This window comes from Ascidia mentula, chromosome 2, assembly GCF_947561715.1.
Source record: "Ascidia mentula chromosome 2, kaAscMent1.1, whole genome shotgun sequence".
Lineage (NCBI taxonomy): Eukaryota > Metazoa > Chordata > Ascidiacea > Phlebobranchia > Ascidiidae > Ascidia > Ascidia mentula.
Window position 1 is genome coordinate 12301777 of NC_138567.1, and position 25397 is coordinate 12327173.

The 25397-nt window shown below is 38.0% G+C and overlaps 4 protein-coding genes across 5 annotated transcripts; 1 reads left to right on the forward strand and 3 right to left on the reverse strand.

Annotated features, from left to right (window-relative positions):
* Positions 1-2429: 2429 nt before the first annotated feature.
* On the reverse strand, positions 2430-6793 carry LOC145889680 (uncharacterized). 2 transcript variants are annotated; one of them, XM_082980677.1, is made up of 14 exons: positions 6668-6793; positions 6441-6610; positions 6352-6382; positions 5855-5929; positions 5480-5554; positions 5313-5387; positions 5193-5246; positions 4895-4960; positions 4322-4476; positions 4171-4229; positions 3997-4105; positions 3644-3744; positions 3277-3407; positions 2430-2848 (listed from the first exon to the last, which is right to left on the reverse strand). In XM_082980677.1, the coding sequence occupies exons 1-14, from the start codon at positions 6717-6719 to the stop codon at positions 2826-2828; spliced, it is 1176 nt and encodes a 391-aa protein (XP_082836803.1). In that variant the 5' UTR covers positions 6720-6793; the 3' UTR covers positions 2430-2825. The 2 variants fall into 2 exon arrangements, with proteins under 2 accessions (XP_082836803.1, XP_082836802.1); XM_082980676.1 differs by having other exon boundaries at positions 3586-3744.
* Positions 6794-8740: 1947 nt separating this feature from the next.
* LOC145889543 (relaxin receptor 2-like) lies at positions 8741-12456 on the reverse strand. Its single transcript, XM_082980519.1, has 9 exons — positions 12384-12456; positions 11641-11931; positions 11293-11424; positions 10462-10626; positions 10092-10388; positions 9674-9854; positions 9424-9607; positions 9153-9364; positions 8741-9095 (listed from the first exon to the last, which is right to left on the reverse strand). The coding sequence occupies exons 2-9, from the start codon at positions 11920-11922 to the stop codon at positions 8785-8787; spliced, it is 1764 nt and encodes a 587-aa protein (XP_082836645.1). The 5' UTR covers positions 11923-11931; positions 12384-12456; the 3' UTR covers positions 8741-8784.
* A 343-nt stretch (positions 12457-12799) lies between these two features.
* On the reverse strand, positions 12800-17514 carry LOC145890140 (uncharacterized). The gene is made up of 5 exons (XM_082981175.1): positions 17377-17514; positions 16536-16609; positions 16290-16428; positions 13658-13758; positions 12800-12855 (listed from the first exon to the last, which is right to left on the reverse strand). The coding sequence occupies exons 1-5, from the start codon at positions 17385-17387 to the stop codon at positions 12800-12802; spliced, it is 381 nt and encodes a 126-aa protein (XP_082837301.1). The 5' UTR covers positions 17388-17514.
* A 3425-nt stretch (positions 17515-20939) lies between these two features.
* LOC145889709 (uncharacterized) lies at positions 20940-24186 on the forward strand. The gene is made up of 8 exons (XM_082980712.1): positions 20940-21141; positions 21440-21757; positions 22211-22365; positions 22438-22496; positions 22573-22681; positions 23008-23166; positions 23506-23636; positions 23743-24186. Exons 2-8 carry the CDS (start codon positions 21655-21657, stop codon positions 23828-23830), a joined length of 804 nt encoding a protein of 267 aa, XP_082836838.1. The 5' UTR covers positions 20940-21141; positions 21440-21654; the 3' UTR covers positions 23831-24186.
* The last annotated feature ends 1211 nt before the right edge of the window (positions 24187-25397 follow it).

The following is a 25397-nucleotide window of genomic DNA, read 5'->3' on the forward strand; positions in this document are numbered from 1 at the left end:
GTGTTTGCGAGGGCACTTCGTAATACCAAATACGTTACCGAGTTCCTCGCTCGTAAAGTCCTCGCTAAAAATTATTTTAGCGAGCTCGTTAACTTAGCGAGCGAGCAAGTGTTCATAATGCCGCCCCAGGCCTGTGCAACTATTACAGCGTTCTCATAACCGATGGCGTAAATTAATTGACGCACGTCGTTCGCCAAATAATCTAAAAAACGTAGTGGACAAAGTTTTTTTATTGGGGTATAAATGTTTGAAGTATATCGTCCTTTAAAAAAGCAAATTTTCCCAAATATTTTAAAATGTTGTTACATGTTTAAATTTTAAAAGCCATATATGAAAATTACTTCACAAAGACACATCTACTTCACAACAGACACGGACAAACTGCGAGCAGCAAGACAAATCTAAACCGTTGGGTACTGTATACTTTTTTTTTTTTTTTTAGATAAAATGCCCCGCCTTGCCTTTCTTATGGACGCCTATGGCCTCTCTCCTGTTTATTGGAATATTTTTTTGTCTAACAATTAAAATGATAGCAATATATTACTTCAGGAATCTGGAGACTGGGAGCTGGTGGAGGTGGTCACAGACGGACACTCTGAAACAAATCTATATTACATCATAATTCATTAACGCCTGGCTTGACTCCCGTTGTATTGTTATTATTTACTTATGGCCCTCAATTAGGCACCATTAGATCCATGAAGGGCTTTAGGGTATTGCGCGTTTCAAAGACTTACTTATTTTTCCTTGAAGTACTAGTATTTTGCTACTCTTTAAATTGGCTGACCTAAATATGCGTCAATTTACAACCTTTAATAAAAGAGATAGTTACCCTGAACACGATTGTTGTATGCTTGCATCTGTTGAGTAGTTTCAAAACAAATCTAAAATATAGTATTTGTGACAAAAATAGTATCAAAGGTTTATGTATTTGTAGTTTTAGCAAAATTTCGATGTAATTTCTGGTTATGAAAACATTCTGTGGCGAAATTTAAAGTGCGTGTTTGGATAAAGCCTTTTTTGGTTAGCTTTAAAATAAGTTGATAGCCTCCAGACTTGACTCCAGTCCTATTGTTATTAATCACTTATGGCCCTCAAGAAAGCGCCATTATAGAACCGTGAAGATTTTTCGGTCATTGCGCGTTGCAAAGATTTCCTCACTGAATACGTTTGCGTGTTATTGTAAGAAATTTGGGATTGGACAAAAAGGATGTAATTGTGTCAAATTTGTGGATTTTCCATATTTTTACTTGCATACGTAAACGTAAAAACACATTAATGTAAACCCAAAATTTGTGGTGTTTTTGAAACTCCTTGTTTTTGTACTATCTTTTAACAGTTTACGCAGTAATGTTTCATGCAAGGACATGAACTTTTAACAGTTTATTATACTTAGTTTGGGTGGTTTAGTTTATTTCCATTTGAAATTACTGATCAATCACCGAAGAATGCATCATATTTGCTATTTTGATAATTGGTATATGGCAGAAAGTCACCTCTCATTTGATTAACGATGAAATTTGTTCGGACAATGCTTTCGTGATTGTCATCAATTAAACTTCTAACAGCAGAAAGATGAGCTTCATTAGTCAGATTGGAGTTCTTTCTGTCGAAACGCATTTGAACTATTCCCTGGTTTAGGTCTTTATGGTACGTTGACATGGTCAAACTTGGGCCGACAGAGACGATATACTGGAAATTACACACAACACAACGACCAATTGGGCTTCAGTGACATAACAATATGACCTTCATGCATTACTTAGTTTGGGTAATTATGAATCCGTTGCAGAACTGCTGTTGTCTTTCTTTGATTTCAATTGACAAACCAGTACGAGAAACGCCTTTGTATTTTATAACAGGACAGATTTTTATGTTTATTTGTGTTGAAAAACACACAAACGACGATCGCCTAAAAGCAAAACCAGTTCACTGATTAATTGCATGCCTGTCTGTATTTCTATAATTTGAATTTAAAACCACACAAAGAGTCAAAAAAGTCCGTGGCACAAAATCGTCCGGACTTCTTGCTTGAATTACGCGATCAACCCACATACGACCGAGGACAACGGACAAAACACAAGATTTCCACCTTTGTCTTTGCTTTCAACATTTGAATAATTGTTAATTCGTTGCTTCATTTGCGTTTTTGTCAAGAGACAATCAAAAAAAGACATGAAGCCAGCAAAATAAAGGCTCCTGCAAACTGTTTTGATTTCTGGAAAGCATAAATTTGATAAACGTTTCAAAGCAGTGTTGAGTGTGAAACGATTCGTGTAACATGATAGTGGTGTTGCAGGTTTTAAACCTAAGAGAAACGATAGAGATTGCCCATAAAATATAATGCAAGGTTATATAGAAGTTTTATTTTTGTTCTCAGGCATATATAAACGAGAAAATATTGCAAAAATATATACAAGAATGCAGGAAACTGCGTTTACCCAGGTTTATTATACAAGGTAAAGCGATTTACGGAAATAGGTAAACTATTTAAGCCTACAATCGTAAGAATAAGAGAAATCAATGTTTGTCGAGGACTTTTAAACACTACCGGTAAGGTGAGCGTTATGGCGTTAAATGTGAAACAAATTATTGGTATAAATTTTTTGTGAAATATTCGGTGATACCCATTTTGACTTTGGGATACGACAATATCTTTTCTAGTAGATGAAGTAAAAAAATTTTTTAATCATCAGTCATAGTTGTTGAATTGTCCACCGTTGGCATATGGACCAAAGGCTGCTGTGCGTGTGCATGCTATGGTCTGTAGAGTGTTTGAAAGGTCCTGACCAGCTCCACAATGGCTGTTCGCAGGCTGTTTGAACTCATACGGTCGTCGGATGGATACCTGAACCAAACACACGTATTTGTGCTTAGAAGTAATATGTATATGGCAACAAAAACATTGATTAAATCTTCATGAATGTTATACAACACGCAAAAACGTAACATAGGTAAAAGTTTTGCTTTCCACTAGCAATTCAGCATTTTTTTGCAAAACGTGTTATATTGTGGCAAAATGTATGGAACCGCTTGTTAAAACAAAAAAACTCTTGAAAATTAAGCAAGATTTATTTACAAACGCATGGTATTATTCAATGCAGTGCATAGCTTAAAATTGAAGCCAAATACTTTGGAGGTTTCGAATAATTTTAGAAAGTCGCTACAGTAGAAAACGTTTAGACGCATCTCATACGTTTAACTATAAACCCAACCTAACAAACATCAATTTACATATTCCCTTGACACGCCAATGGTATTATTTACGTAACCCACCTCGAAGCGAGGATGTAGCAGAAATATTGATTGGTAAATCGACCAGAAAGCCTTGCAGTGTTGTTCGTGTAATGTGTACCTGGGTGGTTGTCAGTAAAGTAAAGAGTGCTGCTTCCGGTAGAGCCAAACAGCTGAAAAAAATATTAGTTTTTCTCTCCATGATAAAATTATCCTACTGCTCAAAACCGACAATAGTAATTTGAGTGTGTTAAACTAACAGGTGTTTGCCTGTGGTTCTCAAGTTCTAGCAAATTGATACAAATCAATCAATCAATTGTTACGATTTGAAGCTTTTATCTTATTTCTTACGTCAGTGCTTGACATGCTTAGAAATATTTGTATGATGGATGGGTCGGATGCTCCATACACTTGATAAGTCTTGTATGATGAGTAGATTGAACCTTGCGTGAACGAACCAAAGTTAGTTGCGTAACTTCCGCCTCCATCAGCTCCTAAGTTTCCTGATTCCTATAATGACAAATATTGGTCCGCGATGTTAGATCGTGCATGCAGTTTTGCAGACTGGAGAAAGTTTAAATTTGCCCAATTTCTCAAAAACCAGGTCATTTCCTACGAGAAGTCGTATTTTATCAAGATAGTACTGTGTGCAATATCTACTACTGTAACCATGCGAATCGTGATCCCAGCAGCCTTTCCAAATCCAAAAAAGCTGTACGAAGATAGTGTTTGAAAAAAGATCTGGAAATCATGCAACAATACCTCAATAAAAAGATTTTTTTCACTTCGCTGGTTTAGATTTTGGCTTAACATGGCCAAGACAAATGGATGTTTGGCAACGGAGGTCACACGAAAAGATCCATCGTTGGCACTGTGTACATATAAACAAAAACTTAGTGCTCCTTTCAGACAATTCTAAACTATTTTTATACCCACCTGTACGTGTTGTTACATTCTATTGAAATTGGTTGGCTGCTGTCTTTCCAAACTCGTAACTGTAAAAGAAACACAATATAAAGTCATGAAGTAATGCAATCATCTCCAAAACTGCGCCATCCCAAAGATATATTTCATAAAATATATGTACCTTATTCCCGATGTCATACATGTCCCGTCCGCCATCACGTATGCTTTTCGTGTCACCATCGTATCGAAACCAGTAAAAATTCGGAATTGTAGTTGGGAAAGTTTGGTTGGCAGCCTTGCTCAGTGCTTGAACGTATCTCTCCAGTTGCCATTCGCCTTTTATCAGAACGATAGGTTTTTGAAAAAATCCATAATTTTTTTCACTGTTTAATAATTTTGCCGTGTTGTTTGATATATATGTGCAAAGATCCTTAATAATCGATGAGAGCTGCAGACAGGTGTGCAAACTGTTTCGACCTGTAAGATCTCATCAGTGTAGCTGGCCTTCCGGTCAGTTGGTTACCAAACAACAGAGACGATCCGTGTGGAGCGCACTATGGCCAAACTACTGTGCGGTATCCGATAGTCTAAAACCTAAACTGTTTAGACCTGAAAAGCTAAAAGCATTAATGAGATCTTATTGGTCAAAACAGTGTGTACACCTGTCTGCTTTTCTATTGATATATGTTTTATTAGCAGGTGTGACACAGTTTAAAGCATTGTCTTTACATAGTTTGTACATCGTTAGACCTACCGCCCCAAACATTCCGTAATGTTGCGACGTCCTGAACAGTGTCGTTTAGAAAACTGATGCACTTGCCTGCGAACATCGAAAACATTTTAACAAACACAAACTTGACATAAATTAACACCATTTATTTTCCATATCATTTTTTGTAATGGTGTCACTATTTTCTGTACCGGTTGATGCTATTGTGATCAGCTGACGCTGTAACGCTAGAATATCCGAAATAATTTGATGTTTTATAGTTTCTTTAACTTAGTTAGTTTGCAGTGTTATAAATTAATGATTGATTTTCGAATTTATTTACCTTCGACAGATGTTATGCTGTTAGTAATGTATTCCTGAAAGGTTCCAAGTTGATCTATACACTCAATAGGTTAGGGAAAGACAGTTTTTGTTAGAATAAGCAACACATTAATTTTATTACCCCCTACTCCAATAAGAGAAGTTTGCAAAGTCTCAATAATTTCCATTGTGGTATTTTCATTATTTTGAAGTTGATCTGGAAAACAACTTATGATTCTCAATGTCCCTTTATTAGTGAAAATTCACGGTAAATATATTATATATTTCCGCTATTGTGAATTGTTTTACCTCGAACTAAAGACAACGAATTGTCCAAAGCTCCGATGTCTTCTTGAGTGCGGTTTTCCAGCTTCATAAACGTATCTGCAATGACACAATATGTGCAGATTAACAATATTTGTATGCATTGACCAACATGCCATTCTAAACCCTAAGCTTTGAAAACAAATATCAATGCTCTGAAGTTGCTAAGTAACATGATCTATCCAACAACTAAATAAACGAGTACGAGCCATTGTCCGGTTAGTGATGTGACAGTAGTTATGAAAAGTTGAGAGTGACGTCATCATTAAAATTAGTCTTACTGCACAGTGTAGAGAAAAGCGTTGATCAAGTACAATTGTAAACAGGGTACAGTGTTCTGGAGTTTTTTGGTTACATTACCTCGAAGTAGCGAGACTGAGTTTTGAAATGCTTGGAAGTTGTCTTGAGTGATGCTTTCGTATTTCATCGACGTATCTGCAAAAAAACACATAAACCCATGAAACTAAGTTGTGAGCAGCAGTGTGAACACTGTTTTGACCAATAATGCCTTATAAATGGGTGACTGTGACTCTGTACTGGCTGCCAAACCAGCCAGGCTCATAGGCTACTTCTCCTGCCTATAGTTTACCAACCAGCCAGGGCCAAAGCAAAAGTCATCAGACGGTACATGGACCTTATTGGACGAAATAGTGTACACTGTCTGCAGCTTATCACAAGTCATTGTGACTCAGAATTGGTATGTTGATGATTCATCAATAATTTTTTTGCGTAACTCTTACTATGATGCTTGTGTTTTATATATGCGTAGGTTTATGCTGCAAGTATACCATTAACACTGTGTTTGTTTCGATAATTTACCCCATCTATATTGGTATAATGTCGATATTTCTACATACCTTTTCTAACTTGAACAAATTGCATTAAGACCTGAAAACAAAAGAAATAGCATTCACAATTGATTGATTCTCAACAGGATATTACTTACCACAGCAAATCCTGTTCCAATGAAAATCAGAATAATTACATTCAACCCCACCAATAACAGCTTCATGTTCTTCACACTTTGTTTAATTTCATCGCCGAACTTTGACAAGTTTTCAGTTTCTGTCGTTGTTCTGGGATGGTTCATAGCGATCTGCCGTGGTTCATCGTAAACTGCAACGCAAACCGTTTATGTACACAAATTCTTCACCGCCATATTGAAGAACTTACCGTTTTGATCAGTATTCGAAACGTTGGCCATTTGGTAACTATTATTGTTCATTTTTGACTCAAAGTTACACAATTCTCACAAAAACTTTGTTTATTTTTATATTTCCCCTACACTGTCAACCATCTAAACACAAGACGTAAGTGGAAAACACAGATCTCAGAATCCAATTGCTCTCAGAAAATATTTTAACAATACGCATCAGCATCAGTTTACTAAGTCCTGTCGAAATAAATGTTAGACTATGTTCGCCTACGTTTACAGTAAAATGTTCGCCTACGTTGCGGTTACGACATACTAGTCACATGGCAATAACCCACGCATAGCAGATACGGCCAATACTCACAAATATTTGTGCTTCAACTGTTTAATATTGACTAAGAACATTATACACTTACCTGCAACGCTTTCAATGCGCTTGCAATTTCTTTTCAGATTCACATAAGATTTATGAGAGAGTTTTGGGTGTTCGAGTATCATGGGTTTTTCGTGTCTCTTTGTTTATTTCTATAGGCTGCTGGAAAGATGTTAGGGCGGCCTGCATATTTTTGTTGCGTGTAGGTGTATGATGTGTTGTATTAAACCTGCTGAGGTTGAGCGTTACATCATTGCTTGTAAATACTAGCAACGTTTTCATGAGCAGACTATGATGGTTCAATGTTTCTAAAGTAGGTACGAAAAACGCACAATACCAAATGGGACGGCTCGGGGTGTTCTTGAGGTAAAACATGCATATTTAAAGCGGTGGGTATTCGCTTTAAACCACACTTAGTTTACTCAAGTCGATCTGTCTGGCATCCAGCGCTTACAAAGGCCCGGCAAGTATTGTAAGCGACCGTTTATAACCAGCTGTCAGATTGTGACCTGGCATAACTTTTGTGTGATACAAACGGACCAAAATTTCGTCACGTAACGCTAATACTGGCCGCAAACGTAGCAGAAGAAAGATTACGAAACTACGGAACATTGAAACAGCGTTGCTCGTTGCTGTCACACATTTTAATAACTTCGTTTGGTCCTGGATGCCACCAACCTTTGTTTTATAGGCAATCCTTATAAAAAGATTTCTGTTACGGCAATTTGGTCTCCCCTTTCCGTTATGGTTGCGAAAAGTAGTGATATACGTTGATATACCGTGGCTTGTCGAGGTGTGTTGAGGGCGAAACACGGGAGTAATTGCTTAGCGATCAAACACAAGAGGAAACCTGTTTTTATTTTGCTATACGACAATTTTAGACAAGAAACAACTCAAACAGGTGTAGAAATCCTTAAAATCCTCAAAATACTCATTAACTGTGATTGGAACTTGTATCTCTTCAGAATTCACAAGTTTAAGACAATTTTACCCTCTCAACACTGTGTTTATTGATAACGACAACAACTGGCACAAAATGTTTGCAATCAGCAAACATTCAACAAAACGATTAAATTTTGAAAAGTTGAAATTAGCCGCAAATGAACCAGCCGTTATTGAAATTGACAGTACGAATAAAAAGCCTTTAAACGAAAATTCCTGCTGCTGGACACTTGATGCAATGTTAACGACGGAATGTGAATTATGACAGAGAGTTTGTCCTGCCAAGAATTTTACGACATCTTGTTTGCATTAAAACATACATATCCATGTTATCCATGATACAAGGGCGAGGTTTATGTACAAGGCTTGTGAGAGGGGGTTTTGAGGGTGTGTTTTCAATTTTTTTGTGATATTTGAATGTAGCAGATTGTATTTTCATCTGTCGATAGTTTGAATTCCATGAATTGATTGCATGGAATGTTTCCAACATCATAATATCATATTTACAAGTAAAAGTTGATCCAGAGACAAAATGTAGTAGGGAAGTCACTGGAAGCAAGGGAAGTCCCCGCATCATTGTTATGACCAAAATGATTTTACCCAAGTTAATGTCATCTGTTCCAAAACCCATACATGATAAGAGTGTCCATGTGTCGGATGACGTGTGACCTGGACGACGAGTCCGACCAACTCATCACGTGACCCATACTATGGCACATAAAGTGAAGACCCACAAAATACAACCAAAAAGCATGATTTGTAAATTAAAAGATGTCACTTGAAATATCAATTTTTAAACTAAACAGGATGCACAAGGTTTATTTACAGAGCAGTTTCCACATGTAAATTTTCTCGGATGGAAACCACAATCACATTTTCCTGTCGCTCTTCCCGTGGTTGGAGCCTGAAAACGTCACGTAGGCCATCCCGGACCCTATCATAAAGTAGTTTCGGGGCGTTGGAGTAGATGAGGGGATTCAGAGAGCTGTTGACGGGGAGCAGTATGATTGCTGATACAGCGTATATCACTGGAGGCATAGGGACTCCACCGAAGTTTACAAATGCCATGATGGAAATTGGAACCCAGCAAAGAAAATCGGTAACTATTAATCGGAGGATTTTCTTTTGCATTTCTGCCGAAACAAGCAGCGTTAATGGTATAATATGTCTGCAAATGCAAATATGCTTACCTTTGTTTTGTGTTGCCGCTCTTTTATCTGTTGGTCTCTCGTTCACTTGCCTGGTACCGGAAGTTGACTTCTTGTAAATCCAAACGTACGCAAATGCCACGAACATGAAGGCCAGGAAGTTAAGAGTAATGATGGCGATTGAATATCCCCATGCCTTGTCGTTGGTTGTTACATACAGTTTGCTGATGCAAACACTGCTGTTGCTGTAATATCTACACATAAACAATTTTGTGGCTAAATAATTGAAAATTTTGGGCGAATAAAAACGAACCCCAAATATCCAGAAATATCAAATAGCTCAGTGTAATTGTAATCCTCAAGAATATGCATAAAATCCAACCAGGAATTAGCATCATTCACTCGCATGAGGGCAGTGCTGATTACTTGGGAATCGTTGCTTGTAGTTGTGAAGTTGTGTTGGAAAGTTACAAATCGATTCATAAAGTTATTCATGCCTGTAAACGCAACGCTAGTGTTATTCGAAACTGGTTTCACCACCAACATGTACGACAATATCTTACTAGAAAAGTCGACTGCAACATTGTCAAAAAACGGATTCTCATTCATCCAAGCTTTAGTTTCGAACAATTGTTGAAGTTGAGTTGTGAGTGGAATAAAAGCAATTGTAAACGAGAATGCCCAGGAGAGGATAATGGAAAGGATGACTGTTTTCAATATCGGTTTCAAGGATGCACCGAGGGGCTGAAACAAAACAGAACATTAACGTGTTTTCATTAAAAGCAATTAGTTCGCAAGTTTGGCGTTCCTTTCAATTCGAGGGACAAGGAATGTAGTTGTCAGTTCGAATCCCATCGGACTGAAATTGCTCCCTCTTTCTTTACCCCCTTTCCGGGGATAAAAGACTTCCAGAGAAAGTTGTTGGGAAAACTTTAAAAAAGGAACGTCACCGGTTCAACCAAGTACATTTGTTTCACTTACGTTTCTCACAGCATACAGTCGGAATATGGTCAACAGAACCATTGTAAACACCGATGTTTCGCTTGAAAGCAAAACCACCACCCCCATTATAGTGCAAGTTCCGCTTGATCTCCAAATAAGGTCATTGGCACAATAATTTCCGGAGTATTTGATACCAGCGGCGCCCACCATGATCAGATAAACTCCCATGAGTAGATCGGAAACGGATAAATTTAAAACAAGCAGATGGTTTGTGCTAAATGTAGCAGATTGTGATTCTGTCGTCGCCAACGTTTTGCTTTCCATCACCATGACAACCTCAAATCAAATTAAAGAAATATATGAACACATGTTTTTATTGAGCAACGAAAACAAACTTAGTTAAATTTACCAAATTTCCGGCAATGGCGAGCATCCCCATTATCCACACAATGGCTCGTAGAAATGGGTTTCCAATCAACTCGTATCGTGATGAAAATATGTTTTCGTTGATCACTTTTGTATTTGTTGGGCACTCGTCTGACCAATCAGAGCAGTCGCCGACTCCATTAAATTTCTACATGGAGTTCGTTTGGGAAAATGTTTAGTAAGTTGGTCGTATTGGCGTCCGTAAACTGCATATTGCGAAATTACTCTTACATGTAATTGAGGAACAACGGAACTATTGGACAAAAAATGTGTACCGCAATATGCATGTGTAGTTTTGGGTACGTGGAAGGCGTTTGACGGGCTAATTGGCCAGAAAGCTGGCGACAAATGAAAATTAATTGGTAAATTGGCAGTTCTCATCTGGTGGCAAACGTTGAGGTGTGCTTGTGTGGTTAGGTGTAAAGAACATGATTTGTGCAGTGGGTCACACTTAAACTAATAATGTTTGGTATTGGTCATTTTAACATTGGGTGCTTTTTTAAAATTTTATTTATACTGACGTCATTTTAGTTAATTATGAAAGTAGCCGCCTCTGTAGTTCGGCTCCCAACTTTTGTTCTGACGGTAAACCGTTAGTGCAGGGGGAACTGAGTGGAGAAAAGGTCTTTCTTCAATTGTAAAACGAAATTTTGATGACTTGAACAGAAGTAGAAGTTCTTTTTAGAACCGCCTTATAACTTTAGTCGGAATTCGAGATCGCTCAACCAATTTTGGTTACAATAGAAACATGCACGGAATTAAAACATCTTTGCCACAGGAAACCGAACTTTTCAGATTGCTATCATGTGTTTACCTTCTCCTTCTTAACGAACAATGGTTGTTTGTTCTCGCAATAAAACCTTCCGTCTTTTGTGCAGTTTGTTTCGTCACTTTGATCATCGCAGTTGATTACGAGGTCACAAACATCCGATTCGTCGACAGAAATCTGCCACAGAAATCTATTGAATACTTAAAACGTATCGGTGGATAACTTGTGCGAAAGAATCAGAAAGGGCAGTATGACAAACAATACTGAACAACAGACACCGATACCTATTTTCCTTTTATAGTTAACATACAGCTTTGAAGTGATTTTACCCTAACTCTTGCAATTAGGGTCTTTTCAGATTTTTGTGGATTTGTTGACAAGAAATAACTTTACTTTGGCTCCATTTAACGTTGGACAGTAGAACCTTCCTTCCTTTGTGCACAATTCCTCTGGATATTCGTCACTTTCATCCTTGCAATCGATAAAACCGTCACACACTTTGGACATAGGAATGTTGAGAAGTCCGTCTTTTGTGTCGCAGCGTTTCCGATGTTTGCAAAGTTGAGGAATTTCATCGTGGAAGAAGTCTCGACGTGCGTCACGATTGTAGATCCAACCACCGCAATCCCGCCTCCCATCGCACAAAAGTTTGTTGTCGAGCGTCCAACTCCCCATCCTCCGCTCCTGTGTAAAACACATCACGTGGTTCCTGGTATGTTTTTGTGCGAACGATTGTTGGAAGGAATTTTTGTAATTAATTTTAACGAATATTTTATTAGTAGGATTTCGTGGCTGTTATATGAGGTTTTTTCATTCGTAAGTTTTGAAACAGATATCTCTGCCACAAAATCTGTGAATCCGGTGGCGACAAACCAGTTACTGTAAACTTTTTGCTTAGAAACTCAATTTGTCAGGTAACAGTGGCCATGTGGGACACCTAAAAATGTCCAACGACACATCGACAGCAACATACGTCATGACAGCAGTTTTTACATCAACCAGGTAAAAAACAAAGAAAATAGCTAAATAAGCTTGACGAACAAATAAAATTTGTAACGAAAGCGAGAATTAGCTCGACATTTTTGACGAATTCTACTTTTCACGCGACTCCTCTTCCAAACTGTATTCTCACTTACATAACACAACCACTTCTCCTGTGTGTAGTTGGTTGTTGTTGTTGTTGTTAGGCAGTCGTTCTTCACTTTCTCATCAACACTGAAAATATTTGATTCTTTCGTGTTTATATCATAATTAGTATTCTAATTCAGTCTAGATTGGATTTAACAATTCCTGCAAGTAATCCCAAGTCGTTTGTTTGGAGTTGTCTGGATATATTTCGCCTGTATTTACCGGCCGAGCTGCGTTGCCTTACCACTACAATGTACAACATAAGCACCACCGATGGTTTCAATTCAAAGAAAAAAACTTTTTTTTTATCACTTACTAAATTAACTTGCCACAATCTTTGATTTTCCCAGGTTGACAAAAGCATTCGTCACTTTTATCGGGACAGTCGGTAACGTCATCACACACACTTAACTGTTGGTTTGGTTTATGTTGTTGTAACAGACTCCATTATTGTCGAAACAATAGCAACGTGGTTTTGAACTAAATAAAGTTAAAAGGTAATTTGCATTAACGAAATAAAAGGTCTTTTCAAAACTACCTAAAATACCCTTTATTGCTATTGCTGCACTGCTGAGGGAATTTCCCATTACAATTGCATTCATCACTCATATCAGGGCAATCTATGACGTCATTACAAACACTTGACCTTGAGATGATCATTGGGTCATTTGTGCATTGGAAACACAATCGTTCGTTTAAGGATGAAGCAGTACGAATATCTCTGCAATAACAAATTTGTTTATGGATGCAATATTTTGCCAGAAGCAAGTAGTTAAAGCCGTTCTTTTTTAATATTTTTAACCATTAATATAAACAACAAAGCTCATATGACTGAAACTTTAATCAACTCTGCAAGCGTTTTGTTTTTTTGTCCGTTTTCACTTCAATACAAAGAGTGACGTCCGTAGACACACGATCCAATGGCGTTAAAAAAACGTGATATATAGTAAGATAAGGAACACAGAGGAAGATGGGAGTCTGCGACAATGCTGACAAGTACGCATACGCAAAAAACAACAACAATCAAAAACGAAATACCTGGGGTCTCCATTCTCCGAGGTGTAACACAAATCAGATTTATCATCGCAATCGGCAATGCCGTCCCATAGAAACATTTGCGGAAGATTGCAGATCCTGCCATTCCGAACACATTTGAATCCATGACCATTATTCCAGTGTTGGAAAGCTGGACAGTCATTGGAAGGATCGTCATCACAAACAGTCGAACGCTTCCAACAAGTTGGATTAGGACACTGGAAGTTGGAGGGACAGCTAAAGTTACAATAAGTTTTTCCAACACATTGGATCATTCCTTTGAAAAACTCCTTCACTCTTAGGGCGCATGTTTTGTTTAACGTGTAGTGGTCATGCTTGTTGTCGCAACTGTATCAAAAGTAAAAATATATTTTGTCACACAACATTAGTTTCGCGAAATATTTTTTTGGAAGTGCTTAAACATGCATAGCTAATATTCTGTGAATGTTAAGTTTGGTTTTAAATAAAGCAGATTAATGCCAAACTATTCATGCACGACTTGTGTATGCAGAGGTTAAAAGTTGATGTATGAATAACAATACACAAAGTACAACTTTACCATAATTTCGCGTAGCATCGGTTGGAACAAAACTAACAGAAAGCAAATTGAAGCCAATAATGTAAATTCTGTGAGCTACAGACAGATGGCCATTGTATCGTCCTATAAGGTCTTATCAGTGCGTCTTCTTGCGACTGTTGTAGACGATATTGCCGACCATCCGGTCAGGCAAAGACTTCCACTTTGTGGACAATTCAATCACCGTCATCCGTTGGGCACCAACTTAGGTACATCCATACGGATAAAACAAGGTGGAAGAAAACTATTGGAATAAGGTAGTTATTCGTGTTTGGAACTCTGTAAAGCAAAGCAAATATAAAGTCTCTCGCGAAGTAGTGAAGATTTCCAATTTACGTTTTCTTTTTTCCGCTTTCTCGTTTGATGAGCTGTTCTGATAGACTTCCTGGAGCCACTGTACAAAGCCAGTTTTGAGAGGAGAGTTGAGCTGCCAATGGGCAGCCCGAGCGCTATCTGTGGAGTTACACAAGAAAACCGCCTAATAAATTACGTAAAGTCAGTTTTCCAGCTTAGTGTTTCGGTCGGTGGTGTGAAAGAGGTTGATCCGTTTGCAACGCACAAAAACCTCACTGTTAAAGCCCACTTTAACCCTGAGCTAAAATAACGAACATTTCAAGCTTATGAAAGAAGAGAGTAGTGATAATGCAAGCATCAGTACTCGCCCAAAACGCTATTCCCGAGAGCCTGCATCTTGGAAAAAAAACAGTTGAAGTCATGTATGATCGGCAAATGAAACGGTGCGATTTTTGTGTGAAGAAAGACTGCCCAAAGTTTTCGATATATTACAACGAACGAAAAGCAGTAGCAAACGCGGCAGCAGACGCAGGCGCAAAACCACCGCAAACCGTAGATACGAGCAAGACCTCAAAGGCGGGCCCAGCTTCGCTCGTCCCAACGAAAGACACCCGACCCGTTTACCATCCAAATCCTGGTGTGGTAAAAAAAGATACCGCCACAACTTCAGTGAAGCACCCACGCAACAAGTTGCCACATCCACCCCAAAGCCAACCATGCGGAACGACGGCATTACAGAAATGCGGTTCCGCAAACGGAAGAAAACATTGTACTGCCACACTACATACGCAACATCAAGCAAGCATCTCAAATGTCTATGTTGCACACTGCATTCAACAAATCGTTGTGACGACTGAGCTCCGGATGAAGCCCATCCCGTTGTAACAACACAAACTGCCCGTGTTTATTGATTAGTTAAACATGTAGCACATGTTATAAACTAATGCCCAGAGAGAAGGTTGTGTGTAACTATAAGGCAATAATACCAAATGACTTCAACACAACCTGTTTTTAATAATCCAATATATTGTACTTTTGTTATTGTTTTTGACAATGGCGCCTTCTTTCTACAAACGTGTGTGTATGACTTCCGGCCCCATCCCATCTCTAAATCTCGGTGCCTCTGCAGGGATTGGTTGTTACGTCGCGGTCAACATCCCCATTTTTTCTGACCTCTCACTTCTCTATTAAAACAATATTACAAACCCCGCATACAGGAAACCGCCAAAACACCCAAACTTTCTTTCATTGAACCAACCTTTAAATCCCCACAGCTAAATAACACGACCTTCGAATGAAAAACTTTTTCTAACGTTTTTTCCCATCCTCTTTACTCTTCTCCCACTTTTTTCTTTTGTTACATTTTTTTCCTTTTTTTTCCTTTTTTTTTGCCATCATTTATATTATTTCTGTTTCCATTGCTTTTTTGTGTAATATTCGTGGTGGCGGATTAGTTTGCCCGAATAAAAAACACACAGTGGCCATCTGTCTGCAGCTCACATAATTCATATTATTGGCTCCACTTTGCTTGTATATAAGAGAAGCAAAAATCTTCAACACTTGTTGGCCACTTTTCGTGCGTTATGATAGTCAATACCAACAACAATATCAAAAATATTTTAAATTTCTTTCTGCGCCACAAATGTTTCACTGCGAGGAAATCTGATACTGGTAATAAACGCAGAAAACGTTGCCTCTTTGTATTGCCCAACCATAGTATACTCTTAGTATACTACAGAGCTTTCCTTACTTTGCGCTTTCCACTGTCCACTTACCTCAACAATATTATTGTTACGTGGAAGTGTTTTGCAATCATCATTTCCCTTGAATATTAAAAGCAAAAACACTTCTGAACGCGTGGGGTTTTGAAACGGTCTTGTTTTACCCGACTTTAATATAAACTGTCCAAAATTGGTTATTTCAAGTAAAGTGAAACCCAGATAACATCGTCTACTTGTTGGTCAGCACCAATTCAACAAATGTAGGGAACATATTTAACTGTTTGCACCTCATGTAAGGACTGGTAAGGTTTTCAGGATAAGTGGAAAAGTTGGCCGGTTTCTCATCACTTCCGTCCATGCAAATGGGGCGACGATGATCACAAAACAATCCAGCCCACACCTTCTTCCCATCATCGCAAGTGAAACCTGCACAAAACACATGAACGTAAATCGGTTTAAAATTCATTAAACTCTGTAAACTAACCAATATATTTAATCAATTTCGAGCTTATGATTTGTAACCAAGTACTTACTTTCGCCAGGTTTATATTGTGTTGAAGCGAGCGCGACGAAAGATAGCAGGATTCCAGCCACCTTCAACCAATACCTGATAAAAACACAAAGGGTTTATATCTTGCAATGATATGTTTCTCGAAATTTTTGGAATGACGTCATCATGCCTTTTAGTACAGTTTTCAAACTTTATGTTCAAGGAACACTGCGAGGTTATTTAAGCTAACTGCTAATGGCCAAAATTTTTGGCTGAATTTTTATATGAATTATTGTTACTTTTTTGTCTTTATTCTCATCCGCTTGTTACTCAATCGCTTACTACAAATATTTAGTAGTTTTTGCCAAATCTCGACATTTTATGATGAAACTTAATTATATTCAAAGCGTTTTACTGTCATTTTTGGAAAAAAAAAATTAATCCCCGGACTGGTTCAATCATATTTCGGATATAAATACTTTAAACCACGCTTAGTTCACTCCAGCCGATCCGTCTGTTTCCAACGCTTACGAAGGCCGGTAGCCAGCTGTCGGATTGTGACCTGGCATCATTTTTGCGCGATATTGACGGACCAAAATTTCGTCCCGAGCTCACAATGCGACTGGCGAAGCGAGAGACATCTTGCAAGTTAATGAGACCTGTTAACTAGATCACAGACTAGACCGAGTTTAACCTAACTCTATAAACCGTAGCTCCAACCATGGTAAGACTTTGCAACGCAACAACAACATTAAATAATTAAAATGTCCGCGCTTAGTTAGATGTTCATTATTTTCCCGCGCAAAAATGATGCCTATTTGTTGTTTTTTCGACAAAAATGTGGCTATTTTTCACCATGTAGAGAATTTAAATAGCTTACAAACCTTGCTCCCATTTTTAGTCTGTCGAACCCTGCCTGATTCGTCTTCAATCCTCCCGCTGATCAACCAACGACTTCTGCAACACAAAATGTTTTGTGTTGTGTAAGTTACAATTTAACAAATCCTCGTAAAGTAACCAGAATTAAACGACTTTATCTGATATAATGTTTGTTGACGTGGATTCGTAACAGCTAATCTACACATACCTGTATAGGATTGAAAAATTTGTTTGCAAATAAGCTAGCCTAAATCACAGCAAAATATCCCAACTCAGCAACGAAAATATCAATATACATTGTTACCTAAGTAGATGCCCAGTATATATTCATGCAACCTTTCTATTGACCTTAGCACAAAGTGATTAAATATAGACAGGCATTGTTACGCAAATAACGTGAATATTCCGCATTGTTCATTTTACCATCTTTATTATGACGATATTTGTCATTTGCATTCTTTGCACTTCCTGTTGTCCCAACACGAGACTGAGGCTAGGGCACAAGAGCCACGTGATCAGGCATCGCGCGGATTTCAGACAACTAATATCAAGTGACGCTGTATTTATTCACGCGTAATTGTGTGTTGCTTGCTTTTGATCGTCAAATGTATGTTGCTTACTTGCAATCGTCCGAAGTGTTTTGCTTACTTGCGATCGTCCAATGTGTTTTGCTTACTTGCAAACGCAACCCAGCCTAACAAAAAACTTCTTACTTCAAGTCAGAGGGACTGAACATGGGATCATAATTCGTAATATTTGTTTATTCAGACGCACGCATCAAGTAGCTTTCTGACTCAAACTAGACATTTAAAGTCAAATGAAGAAATTAATCCTCAGGAGTTGGTGATAGAATCGCGCGGATTAAATAGTCGGTGAGTGTTCTGTTGACTTCTTCCCTTCAAAAGGAAGAGCGTAATGTTGAAGAATTTGTGCAAAATAAAATTTTAACCTTGCCGGAGTTCTCGCTCCGCTTTTCCGCAGATGTTTATTTCGGTACTTGGTTTCCCTTTTCAACAGCGTGACGACTAACTTCCTGCTCAGCATTCAAATATTTCCATAATCATGACGTTGCAACCACGGTTGCAAGTTGATTGACAGCTTCGTGCGCCGGGCTCCTCGCTTGCCAGTCTGACTTTCGGTTTCGTTTGATGTGTTTTCTTTAGAATACGAAACGACGGTACATTGGAACAATGTTGCTCGTTGCTGTCACATATTGTAGATGTCTTCGTTTGGTCCTGGATGCCACCTACCTTTGTTTCAGAGAAAAAGATGGTGTTTTTGTGTTGTGCAGGTTTTTGATTCAACTGGCAGCAGATTAACTTCACGGACAACAAACCAGGTAGACGTACAACCCTGCACGACTTTCAGGCAGCTTTAACAATCAATACTTCTGCTACATTCTCGCTTCGAGGTGAGTAAAGTTGAATTTCCACACCTGGAGCTTCCATCAACAAATTGTCAATATTTTCTTTGTCAGTTTATTCTCACGTTTATGTTTTTTACGGTATGCCGTGATGTACTTTTGTCACATTTTGTAATATTGCGTCATACTCACGTCATAATTTTTTTGTATTTTGCGTGAACCAATACAACATACTGCAAATAAACAGCATATACTATAGGTAGAATGGCATGGGCAACGATTAAACCTTAAGGGTTATCGAGTCAGGCGTCTACGTAATGGCGATTTTAATACGGAGAATTACGCTCTGTTGCAGGATCGCAGCAGTGGAATGCACCTAAAAGTGATAGTATGCAACCAACCGCATCGGACGTTTTGGTGACATCCACCTAGGTTGCGTGCTTCCAACAGTAATAATAAAAACTTGGTCATATAATAGGGATGCACAAGTTCGGTTTGCCGAATTTATTCGGCCGAAACCAAGTTTTTTTCAATTATTCGGTTTCGGCCGAATATTTTTGCAAAATTTGTCCGAAACCGAAACTTTTTTACTGCATGCAACACTGATACGCAAAGTTTAGAATCATTGTACAAACTGTACTAGTGTGTTTTATTTGTTAATTGTCATCGAAATCAACTTTAAGAAGTTGGTACAGCATTCTTTAAGTGCCAATAAAAGGCAATATGATAGGATCAGATCCATTCCAGCACATGCTTTGTTTAAATTTATTGCGATTTTAAAGAGATGGACACCAAAATTAGTTTCGGTTGCTTTTTCGGTGCATCACTAGTTATTAATATCTTCATAACATCGGTGTTAGGCGGTATAAAAACTACGCAGAAAAGTATGCTCAAGGATCTTAACCAGTTTCTCTAAACTTATCCTCGTCATGATTTTTCCAACGAAGTTAGATTCGGGTAGATATAATAGAGCTCTTCTGGCAAACTTTATTGTATTTACGTTTCTCGACGTTTCGGCTATTATGCAACAGCCTTCATCAGGAGGAAGTATCTAAGTCTGTTGCATAATAGCCGAAACGTCGAGAAACGTAAATACAATAAAGTTTGCCAGAAGAGCAGTATTAAGCAATAAATATGCCTGGCAGCATCAGTAACAATTTAGATATAATAGGGTTTGTTCTTTTGGTCGGGTAAAGTGATTGCTTTTGAGTAGATGTAGACAATGTTATTTTGGGACGGATACATTTTTCTGGTATTTAAAGGAATATCTACTGCGGAGTTTTAAACTTTACAAAGTAGTAAATTCTGATCACAAAATCATTCTTTATCCTCGTCCTAAACAATGGATCAACTTAAAAGCCGATCAAATTAAAACTCCAAAAATGTCTGGTATTTGCTGCCGTCAGGCTCAATAGAAATACGATCCAAGCTAAAACTCCTATCCGGATGCGTGGAAATACCCGCCTTTAGCTTTGCAGCCAATGTGACGGAGTTGTACAACAGGTATAGCGCAACGGTAAGCACGGTTTATGTAGACAGCGGAGCATGATTTTTCAAGTGATTCGAAGTGACGTTACGTTGGAGGGGTGACGCTGGCACTACACGCATCATTGAGCACCGTTTCAACGTACGTGTTGAGTTGTGCGATCGGGTTTATAATGCGGTTGAGCTACAATTACGGCATTTCACAATTATAGATATGTATCAAACGTTTCCATGTTTTTGCGAGAAACACACAATGTGAAAATGTTTTTTAAGAACTGTACCCACTAATTATTTTTATTTTGTTATTTCACCATTGATGTGTTTTTCAGCAGTTGGTAATATGAACAAAAATTAAACCAGAGTCAAATTTTCCCCTTTATGTAGTCTACCTTATAGCAATTTTAAATATTACTTGAGGTGCTTCATACTACGAATGGCTCAGTCCGCCCAGATGTTTGAAAAGTCGACACGGTTTGCCATGGAGATATTTGCCCACTCGTTTAGTCAAACCGCCTACTTAAGAATGTAAAAACCGTATTGACAAATTGGTAAACCCCGGACTCGCACGATTGCTTGTCACTCATGGATGTAAAAACAGACGTGGAACTTCGTGCCATTGCACCATGAATGTTTCGCGGCGGAGGAACAGAAGAAGTTGCACTACAGTCAAACTTCAGATCTAGATATATCGATGCTTTACTTGCTCCAGTTAACATTAATTTAAAATCTGATAAACGCGCAAACAGTCACCGTGAGGAATTTAGGTTGTTGGAGTTTTGTTCGCACAAAGTTACTGCATTTTTTTCTTAGTTCTGGTGACCGAAAGGTGCATTTTTTCATACTGTGATGTGAGAGTTTTACTATCAGTACAAAAAAATGAATCCTGACGAATTGTCTCGTATAACAGCGTCTCAACCAAATGGTAAGTATTGTTCAAGTCAGGTAAAATCAATGCTTACCTTATTGATTATTTCGTCGTTTTTATCGCACTAAAGCTGCACTAATAAGGCCTGATGAAGGCCGAAACAGTGGCTGTGCAGCTCGCTTAAACATTTTTGCCTCTACTGCCATGCATGCTTACGAAAGGTTTTACAAACAAGTAACAATAATTATCGTTGTGTTTTGTGAACTTGTGGCATAATTGTAATTGTGCGGTGCACCAGACTACGTACTTTTAAAAGAGGTCATATAAGTAAACTGATATGTTGACTCTTTATTAGGTTTTAAAGACTACCAGACAAAGCAAGAAGCAGACGATACAAGACCGAGTCATTTAAACAAACAAGAAAAGTCACTAGATGACGTTCAAACGAGTTTAAAGATGCTTAAGATTGCGTTGCTAACGATGGGGCTTTTCATGCTAGTTGGCTTTGCTGTTAAAGAAACAATTTGCAGCATTTTCGCATGTTTTTTGCCCTCAAATTAAAAAAAAACTATGTTTTGTTTCTGCCAAGAAACTTCAGCAAGATTATATGAACTTTTCGAGAATTCTCATTCCCTTTTGCAAAATTGCCCATTACCAGAAGATCTTCTAGAAGGTATATTATGTTGCTTCTCTATTCATTATTTTTGCTAAATTTCTATATTATATACCAGTGTTGACCTACCATTTATTGACTATGGGTGACCAATATTGGGCGGGAGACCAAAGATGACAAAGATGGCGGGGTTTTATATGGCCTAAAAACTCATTTTCTGGACTGAAATCTAATACGGAGTCGCCAAGAACCCATGCTGACTTTTCAAATCGGCATTTCCTCATGAAACAGCGTATCGCAACGCATATACCACTCCCCCGGGCGTATCAGACAAAAAACGACTTTAACTTATATGTAAATGTATTTGAGGAACTTCAAGCTATGTAAGATCGCATATGAACGTAAAATATCGTGGAAAGGAAATACCAAAAGAGGGAACGGAGAGTTAAAAATGTGACCAATCGGTTTTTGTAAGAATCGTCACAAAAAACACTACGTTTATTTTCTCTCAAGACCGAAGACAAGTTAAAAAGGTGTTGCTGTCCTTGACGGAGGCTGGGTCTCGAATATTCCCGGTTTGGATTCCAAATTTTTACCGATTTGATTACGATGGCAGCAAGAACAGCATTTCTGACGGAGGAAACGACATGTTCGACACTGGAAATAAGGTACTATATAATTCTCACACATAGCGTTTAATAACAAACCTTGCTTGTTTATCGTTGGTTTTTCTTATACAGCTTCGGGTCTGGAAAAACGGCACTGAACCCGTACTAGTCAACTATAACGAAACCTACTCGTGAGTAGAACAACGGAATTTAAAACCTAAATAAAACGCAAAATATAGAAATATACACAAACAAGCAAAACTTTAGATCCGACGATGGTTCATTTTCTTTGTCGTCTGCGGCCGCTCATCCGTTTATTCTGAGTGTGTTTATTACCAACCGAAGTCCACCCCTTCCAAACAGCTTCTATATTGAGGTATGGAAGCCGTGAGCAATTTTAGGTAGAACATAAATGTCTCTGATTTATAAAAATATGTGTTGATGTAGTGTTAATTTCAGGAAAGTGCAATTTCTACAATAAAATTCGACTTTGTGGTTTCGAAAATCCTAAACTTTTGTAAAACTGTATTTTTTTTATGAGATTCCACCACACACAAAGCAAAATATTTCTCCATAATTTTGGTCAATGCAGGAAAACATTGCATTCGGCCATGCATTTAAATATCTCTTATCAGAACCGTGAGATATTCTGTATGGTTGAATTTTATCCGCAACTCAGATCACAAAAATATGTGTTTTCAGGAATCTGGAGGCTTGGGAGCTGATGGCGATGGACAAAATGCAACGCATTCCGGTTCGTTCACGGAAGGCTTAATTTCTGTCGCGTTCTGGACTTATCAGGTGTATGGAACACCTGACCCATCTGTTATACAAATATTTCTAAGCATGGCAAGTACCCAGGTAATGAGAATGGCTGCTTTTGTCAACTTAGATTTCTTTCTACAGTGGTGGCATAATAAATAAGGTGGTTTCCGCACTATTAGTGTTTATAGAAATTTATTATAAAACGGTGTTGTTTACCTGGATTTTTCTTGTCATCTATGTTTATATTAATGAGCAGAGAGCCACAGGTTCTTGATCATTACTCCAGAGTCCAAAATGTTATAAACCATCTTTTCTTCCTTTAGCTTATCAGTTGTATTGTAATGTGAAAGTTAATTATTCATCAACACCGCAACGTAACAAGCAATATACCTATGTTTGAAAAACTGCAAGTTTATGAATAACTTGTCGTGGCAGCTTTTTAACTCGTCTGGGAGCAGTTTACTTTTCTTCAACGACAACAGCCCGGGTACAGATTCAACAAACAACACCGCACGACTTTTCGGTGAAATCAGCAATCACTATTTCTGCTACATTCTCGCCTCATCGTGAGTCACGTAAACGATATTTTGAAAAATAATTTACAATTACCAAACCAATATGTCAAAGAAAATATTTGTTGGAAAGTATATACAACGACACCATATGTTGCAGATATCCATCACAGTTTGTGAGTTCAAGCAGCTTGCGCGACACTATTGTTGAATTCATTCGGACTTTTCAAACAATCTACCAGCCCTAAAGACAACGATTTTCGTTGCTACGACGACGAACAAATTTGGAAACCAAATTGTCATTTTTGCAACAATTTTTAAAAAAGGGATTATGCGGTCTATATTTATTGAAAATGACTATTGGGACTTTTGTTAACTGTGTATAATTTGATACAGTGTGTATGTATAATGTGGATATAGGTAACATGCGTGGGCGGCCCTTCCATACCACATTAAATGTTATTTGTTGTTTTCGTGTGATACTCTGTATGATTTTATCGGTGCCCATGCCATTTTATTTCTGTTGTACTATTCATCTACGTAGTCTTGGCTTTCGTACAAAATACATTTGATTTGATTTGTGCAGCATGTTTGTATTTAACTGCCCACTTGCTAAACAATCGATATCATTTATTTGTTGATTGTTACGTTTTCTTTCGGTTTCTATGAAATAAAACGAGTTATGTCTCTAATATCTCACCTTGGCATTAGGCGGCAAGTGCAGTGCAAAAATCGTAAACGAATGAAAAGGGCAAATACTTGCCAAGCTGGTTTACGATCGTACACATGCCTGTTACACTAATGACTTCGAAACTACGTAAAAAAATCGCGACAATTTGGCAATTGTTCGTTGCAACTATGTTATATCGTTGTACAAGTTCTGCTTTCCAAAACGTCCTGTGAAGAAAAACTAACGAAGTACAAAGTTATCATTTATTTGGAAATAGCAAACTCAAAACGACCGCCATGGATAATACCAGCATTTCGAATCTTTGACAAGTAAGGGATACAACTCATCAAATAGTATTCACAAGTTATACCCTATGGTGTGTATCCTATTCTCCTATAGCGATGTGTTGAACTTAGAATCTAAGATACGCCAATTCCCAAAGATAGTGCTCAAACTCTGAAAGTAACATTAGCGTTTACCCGTAAGAATAATCTCAACATATGTGAATGCGCTACGCATTCGCCAGCTGCGAAAGAACTTTTGTGGAAACGTTGGTGTGGTGACGTTGCTTTACACGCATCACTGCACACTACGAGATCAAAAACAGACATTCCACTTACAGCCTGAAACAACCTACCGTGGTCCTATTTCCTTTTCGATTCCATCTTTTGCTTCTAAACGAACTTATTAGTTCATTACAAGTTTGTTTGCCATCTGTGTTTGTATAACACACACACAGAGAGACAAAAATAATAATCGCTGTTTTTGTGTTTAAAGTTGAAGGTTCACAGAGAATTGAGTACTGAAGGCCACAATACGTTGGAACAGGGATGAGACGGGAAGTTAACTAACAAGATAGCTCATGACACAACAGCATCCCTCTCTCGTAAACTTTTACACTTCCGTACATAAAGCTGTTTAGTGATGGCATTGATGAAACCAGCTTGGTAAGTGGTAACGCTTCAGATTTCTCAAGCATCTAACCGAGAGAAAAATATTACATCTATTCCATGAAAATGATAATGTTGTAGCTTTTATTTTAGTTTGAATAAGAAATATGTTAGTATTGCAGCAAGATGTCCATTATTGTACGGGCGTATCTTGTTTTATGCAGCAAACTCGCAGCCCTCCAACACGAAACGAGA